This window comes from Lolium rigidum, chromosome 6 (assembly GCF_022539505.1).
Source record: "Lolium rigidum isolate FL_2022 chromosome 6, APGP_CSIRO_Lrig_0.1, whole genome shotgun sequence".
In the NCBI taxonomy this organism is placed as follows: Eukaryota; Viridiplantae; Streptophyta; class Magnoliopsida; order Poales; family Poaceae; genus Lolium; species Lolium rigidum.
Window position 1 is genome coordinate 112,747,572 of NC_061513.1, and position 7,625 is coordinate 112,755,196.

The 7,625-nt window shown below is 42.9% G+C and overlaps 1 protein-coding gene across 1 annotated transcript; it reads right to left on the reverse strand.

Moving 5' to 3' along the window:
* Positions 1 to 220: 220 nt before the first annotated feature.
* On the reverse strand, positions 221 to 758 carry LOC124663130. Its single transcript, XM_047200871.1, has one exon. The coding sequence runs from the start codon at positions 756 to 758 to the stop codon at positions 258 to 260; it is 501 nt and encodes a 166-aa protein (XP_047056827.1). The 3' UTR covers positions 221 to 257.
* Between the last annotated feature and the right edge of the window lie 6,867 nt (positions 759 to 7,625).

Consider the following 7,625-nt stretch of genomic DNA (forward strand, 5'->3'; position numbering starts at 1 on the left):
CCTTCAAATTACTATCGAGACCGCTATCCGGAGCGCCGGTGGAGATTAAAAACCGGGGACCTGTTGAAGGATAAATTAAGAATATGCTGCAAAACGAAGATTTCCTGTTTTATTAGCAATAGCAGGACTGCCATTCGTTGACTGACTAAAAACAAACTGTCTATACAGCCCTAACAGACAACAGGCTGATAATTTATTCAAAACTATTAATGCTCGATCGATCGAGATTAGGCACAATCTGCCCCTTAATAACAACCTTAATTTATCTTCCTCACGCTACCAGCTCCCTGCTTGGCAATTCCTTTCCGAAATCGTCTCCGGCCAGTGCAAGGTACTCTGCTCCCTCCCAGTTCAGCTTCATCGTCAGTGATGTCGCGTTCGACATAGCCTTTCGCGTAGTACTCACTGAGGATCTCATCTCTCTCCTTGAGGAAATCCGCTGAGATCTTATTTATTCGCCGAATAATCTTGACAACATAGTGATGCTCCTCGTCCATGCGCACCGGGAGCCCGCCCAAGTCTTCCAGGTTTGTGCAGGCTAGCCTCTCCTTGCTCACCTTGGGGACAATGTCCTCGGGGATGCGCACGTTCTTGTACCTGATGTAGCTGTCGATCTCTTCCTGCGTCATCCTCACCTTCTGCTTCGTCTTCGTCTTGCCACCGGCCGTGGTCACGACCCTAGTTTTACCTTGCTCCGGCAGATCAGCCGGCTCCGGTTCCGCCGCCTTCCCTTTCCCCCTCACCGACGAACTCGCCATATTCCGCCGCCTTCCCCTTCCGGCCTTCCCTCTCGCAGACGAACTTAAAAGGGAGTCCTCCCCGACTGCTTTTTCTTTTGAGAATTGAGATTGAGAATTTCTCTTGGGAATCCGGATCAGCTGCAGGCGAAGGTGACCGATATTAATGAAAGCCCAACAACGTGACAGATTAGGCCCAAGCGACTTGAAGATGGAAACAACTGGGCTGGAAACCGCAGACCGGCCTGATATGGTGCGGATCACACAGGCATAAAGGGCAAATCCTAGGGAGCTGCTTTACACCGACCTGGTCGGTGTATAGCAGCCACAGACCACCCCCTCCAGATCTTTGTTGGGCCGGCCCATGATTTGCTGAGACTGTTTGCTGTGGATTCGGTGCGGACAGGCCGGCCCAAGTTTGTTTTTCTTTTTTTCTTTTCTCATTTTTTCTCTGTTTTAAATCTGAACAGTTTTAAATTTGAACAAAATTCGAATTGAACAATTTTCGAATTTGAACGAATTTCAAAAATTGAACGATTTTTCGAATTTGAACAAATTTTGAAATTGAACGATTTTCGAATTTGAACAAATTTCAAAAATTGAACGATTTTTCGAATTTGAACAAATTTTGAAATTCAACGATTTTTGATTTTGAACAAATTTCGAAAATTGAAAGATTTTTCGAATTCGAACAAATTTTGAAATTTAACGATTTTCGAATTTAAACAAATTTTGAAAATTAAACAATTTTTGAATTTGAACAAATTTCGAAAATTGAACGATTTTCGAATTTGCACAAATTTCGAATTTGAACAATTTTCGAATTTGCACACTTTTTGACTTTGAACATTTTTGAAATTTGAATTTTTTTAGTTTGAACAAAAAGAAGAAAGAAAAACAAAATAAGAAAGAAAATAGAAAAAAACGAAAAAAAAACGAAAAAAAAACAGAAAACCGAAAAAAAGACAGCGAACTGGGCCTGGCCCATACCCGACCAGGGGGTGTGCGGTGGCCGGTAGCCACCGACCTGGTCGGTGTATAGGTTTTCCCCAAATCCTATTCTCCGCTTAGTGCGGGCGCTATCTGGCGCTCCGCCCACGTCGATCTCTCTACTGGGCCGGCCCATTTCCTCATCTTCTTCTTTTCTCGTCACGAGCAGCAGCGATCGGTATGAGGTTTTTCGATCTTGCGTTTTCCTTTTTCGGTTCTCTGCTTCTTTCAACAGTTTTTTTTCAGTCCGCGAATTCTGGCTTGATTTTATGCGGTTTGACAGCAGGTCTTTATATTTAATCTGGGTTATCCGTTTATTTTTTGGAAGTTTTTTTTCTTCTTTTTTATTTTGTGTTTTCCCTTTCCATATTCTGCACTACTTTTTCTATGTTTTTTAGATTTTGAAAAAATTCAATTATAAAAATTTACTTTTAAGAAAATGTTCATTTTCTGAAAATGTTTAGTTTTTTCAAAACTTTGAATTCCGATAAATGTTCATTTTCTAAAAAAATGTCAGATTTTGAAAAATGTTCAGTCCAGAAAATTATTCTATTTTTAAAACTGTTTAATTTTATGAAAATTGCTCATGTTTTGAAAATGTTTCTGAAAACAAAAAATCTGCACAAATTTCAAATTCGAACATTTTTCATATCCGAACAAATTTTGAATACAAACAATTTCAAAACATGAACAAATTTCAAATTTGAAAATATATTACATCCAAACAAAATTTAAATATAAATAATTTAAAATTTGAACAAATTTCAAATTTATATTTTTTTAGATCCGAACAAAATTTTATATAATAGCATTTAAAAATCTGAACGAACTTCAAGTTAAATATTTTTTAGATCAATTTTTTTTCATATTTCAACAGTTTTCAAATTTAAACATTTATTCAAACCATATAAATATAAGAAAATAAAAATCAGCCAGACCTTAAGTAAAATCAGCAGCGCAAAGTAGTTAAGCATTAGCACTTAGCAGCGGCGCGTACGTAACATGGGCCAAGCCCATCTTAGACCGCCACATGAGATTCCCTAAGTGGAGCAGACCGAGATCGCCACTTAATGCGATGGATAGGAGCTCCCGACATAAAGGGAGGCCACCGACGCATGAAGGGACAGGATCACGGGCCAGGCTCAACACGCACTAGTCTACTCATCCCTATCATCGGCAACGGTGCAATACCGAGCCTCCTGCGTCGTCGCCTCTGCCTCCCCCCATCACCGAAGTAACCACATACGGCCCGCGACCGGTGGCGCTACCGCCCTACCTCGCCACCCCTCCCGGTTGAGCCACATCCTCCGTCGGGCCCCCGTCACCCCATCCTCTCTCTGAACCTCGTCCGGTCGGTGAACCCTCCCAAGAATCCTGAGATCTCGTCGCCGACGAGCTCCGCGAACCCACACCCTTAAGTTTTCTTCCTCGCCTATGTCGGCGACGCCGAGGCGAGCCACGTCATCCTCCTCTCGACGAGGTCCATTCCCCGCCTAGCCGGCTGACGCTGGGCCAGCAGTTGCGTCCCCGTTGATGACAAGGTTGATTGTGTCATCTTCGTGGTCTCTGGCGCGTCTACCCTGCGGTCGCATGTGCCGTCCCGTCGCGATAATAGGACTCATCCCACGAACTGAACTCACAAGTGAGTTTCCGCAATAACGAACGCAAAAGGTGGCAAATAGGATTCCACAGGCACAAATGGAAGGTCCTATATCCCGCTTTGTGCGGGCAATGTCAGGAGCGCCGCCTGAAGTGGTTGCTTCATGGGCCGCATTGGGGCGGCCCAACACATGGAATTTTTTTTTTATCTATTTTCATTCTTCTTTTCAAATCCGTGATTTTCCCAAATCTCAACGTTTTTCAAATCCTAATATTTTTTTAATCCATATATTTTTACAAAATCCGAACATTTTCTAAATCTATTTTATTCATATTTGAACATTTTAAACTCTGGATAATTTTCCAAAGCTGATTAATTTTGAAATGTGATTTTTTCAAATACAAATATTTTTGAAATATAAATATTTTCAAGTTCTGCACATTTTTTTTTTACAAATGTGAACATATCTAAAATGAAACATTTTCGAAAACATACAGTTTTCAAAATTGAACAATTTTCATAGCTTTGAAAAATCTGAACATTTTTTTTGAAACTCACGGAAGATAGAAAAACCATTGGAATTGGTGAAACTCACGGAAAACCAGTGAAACCTGCAAAAACTGCATAAAACTAGAAAAACTAAAGAAACCATATGTGTTTGGCCCATACCGGATCGCCCATGTGCGGTACTTAGATAGGGGCCACAGTAGGCGCTGAATAGGATTACATGGGCACTAACCAAGCTTCTTTCATCCATCTTGCAATCCAAAAGAGGCTGTGAGATCTCATATCCAGCTCTAGCTTGTTGCAGAAACATGCATTTTAATTTAACGATTTTCTCGTATGGACCTCAAGTTTCGAACCTCTTTGAAGGTCGGGTTCCATAGCAACAAGTAAGGCACATTGTACGGCAATGTAGTCATCATGACATGTCTCAAAAATATTGCAAGCCATATTTGTGGCTTCGTCACCCGGTGGGTCACGAGGGTTGCATCCAAGACATACTCTTTTTCAGCACCTTTTTGTATAATTCTAACATTGCGCTACTAGTTCACAAAAGTTAATTACAGATTCATGCAGTTTCTCTTTTTCTAAGATCACAGCTGGCGGGAAGGTGTTGTTTCGGACCATTTATCTACAAACATTAGTAAAATTCACTTATACTTGTTTCACAATTAATTAGCCTAAGAATTAAATATTTTATTACTATTTACTCCCACTAAAATCAGTATCACTCATGATTATTACTTAGTGATTCAAAATTGATGCATAAGTCACTTAACATTGATGTGAAACCACATTTCGGTAAGTAGTAGTAGTAGTAATCTAAAGGTATAATAGATGCCTCCATAGGGGGTCTCACAACGATTTGAGCACGTGAACCGTCCGATCTCCACATTCTAACCAATCTCGTCCGTTGGCTGTGGCAGCGCACCGGCCTCTCCCATTGGTCCTATCACTAGATAAAGTGATGCAACGGCGCTATTCTACCCTTGTACAGCTGCACGCAGGACCCACGTTCGTTTGGGTCCACTCGTCATTGGATTGGGTAAGTCTTTGGGTGGGTCACGTGAGAGTAATAGGTGAGACAGAACCAGCGGCAAATCCTCCCAATCCATCTCTTCTCTTTCTCCCCCAATCCCCTCTCCTTCTCCACCTGTACCTCTTCCCACCCCTTGCTCCGCCAACCGCCGGCCGCCTCCCGCCTTCTCCACCCAGCTGGCTATGCCCCCGACAGCTCGCTCCTCCGCCATCGCGCCCTCTAGCTCCTCTGCCAGCAGACCTTCTACCCAAGGCGCTAGGGTTTCAGGTGGCAGGAGGGGTCGGGATTTTCCGGCCGGCAGGGGGCCACGGCGGACCCGTATGGAGATGGAAGCGGCGCTGGAGATGGAGGATCTCCTCCACAGCTTCGTTTCGTCGGGATTTGACGGACGACCGGAGGACACGGTGGCTCCGTACAGCGACGGTCGGGCGGCGGCCGAGGCTGGGGACGGCGCTGGAGATGGAGGATCTCATCCACAACGTTCGCGTCGAGCTCAACCGCAAAGGTAAGATCCCGATCTGACCCTCTCGCTGTGTCGAGACCTAAAATCACAAGCTTTCATCTTGGTCATGGTCGTGCTTGTGCTGGTGCATAAAAAGAGAACAACCTGACTACTCTAGGTCATATTAGTGGTTATTCTGATGATTTAGTGATATAAGTTGGCATGTGAGGTCTTGGCATCGACATGGGTAAAGAAAGTTATGGATCTTGAATGTTCTCTGTACAGGCTCTAAAATAATTTGCTTATAATGCTATTACACATGAATTTATTCAGGTGATGCCACTAAAGCCTGACGATGCTCTAATTGATTTCCAATTGACATGAGGTATATATTTCTTAAATATGTGAAGTTGTTCCTTTAATATTGCAGCTTTTGAACAGATAGTGCAGACTCTGAACTGAACTAATATTGGAAGGACTCAAAGGAACCATGCCAGTGCTCTTTGCAGTCCTAATTGATCAGTACTCACATATATCACTATCATCAGAGATGTTGTGACTACATATTTAGTTTCTGCTGCTAAATTGAGAATTTTACCACTGACAATGGTGGACATGTGGTCGATGGGTTGTATTTTTTGCGGAGCTTCTGAATAGAAAGCCAAAACTGCCTGAAAAGAATGAGGTATGCATGGTTTCTTAAGGTGTTGGATAAGTTAATTTTATCATTTCCTATTACAAGATTATTCCTACCAATCTCAGATAATTCATGTTATACTGATTGCATGTTGTTCACTTATTTGAATTTTCAAGCTTAACTCAAATGTAAGAATCCATTTGATGATAATGAAGAGACTTGTAATCTACTATGTCATAAATCATAATCTGAAGCTGGATTTGAACTAGCTCCTTGATACGTCTCAAACGTATCTATAATTTCTTATGTTCCATGCTACTTTTATGATGATACTCACATGTTTTATATATATTATATGTCATTATTATGCATTTTCCGGCACTAACCTATTGACGAGATGCCGAAGAGCCGATTCTGTCGTTTTCTCGCTGTTTTTGGTTTCAGAAATCCTAGTAAGGAAATATTCTCGAATTGGACGAAATCAACGCCCGTGGGCTTATTTTTCCACGAAGCTTCCAGAAGACCGAGGGAGAAACGAAGTGGGGCCACGGGGCGCCGCCACACTAGGGCGGCGCGGCCTAGAGGGGCCCCGCGCGGCCCTAGCGTGTGGGGCCCCGTGACTCCTCCGACTCCCCCCTTCCGCCTACTTAAAGCCTTCGTCGCGAAACCCTCTGTACCGAGAGCCACGATACGGAAAACATTCCAGAGACGCCGCCGCCGCCAATCCCATCTCGGGGGATTCAGGAGATCGCCTCCGGCACCCTGCCGGAGAGGGGAATCATCTCCCGGAGGACTCTTCATCGCCATGATTGCCTCCGGATCGATGTGTGAGTAGTTCACCCCTGGACTATGGGTCCATAGCAGTAGCTAGATGGTCGTCTTCTCCTCATTGTGCTATCATGTTCGATCTTGTGAGCTGCCTATCATGATCAAGATCGTCTATTTGTAATCATACATGTTGTGTTTGTTGGGATCCGATGGATATTGAATACTATGTCAAGTTGATTATCAATCTATCATATATGAGTTGTTTATGTTCTTGCATGCTCTCCGTTGCTAGTAGAGGCTCTGGCCAAGTTGATACTTGTGACTCCAAGAGGGAGTATTTATGCTCGATAGTGGGTTCATGCCTCCATTAAATCGGGACGAGTGACAAAAAGTTCTAAGGTTGTGGATGTCTCTGTTGCCACTAGGGATAAAACATCGATGCTTTGTCTAAGGATATTTGTGTTGATTACATTACACACCATACTTAATGCAATTGTCCGTTGCTTGCAACTTAATACCGGAAGGGGTTCGGATGATAACCCGAAAGTGGACTTTTTAGGCATAGATGCATGTTGGATGGCGGTCTATGTACTTTGTCGTAATGCCACGATTAAATCTCATAGTACTCATCATGATATATGTATGTGCATTGTTATGCCTTCTTTATTTGTCAATTGCCCAACTATAATTTGTTCACCCAACATGCTATTTATCTTATGGGAGAGACACCACTAGTGAGCTGTGGACCCGGTCCTATTCTTTACATCCGAAATACAATCTACTGCAATTGTTCTTTCATGTTCTTCGCAAACAATCATCATCTTCCACACAATACGTTCCTTTGTTCACATCAAGTCAGTGAGATTGACAACCTCAGCTGTTACGTTGGGGCAAAGTACTTGCAGTTG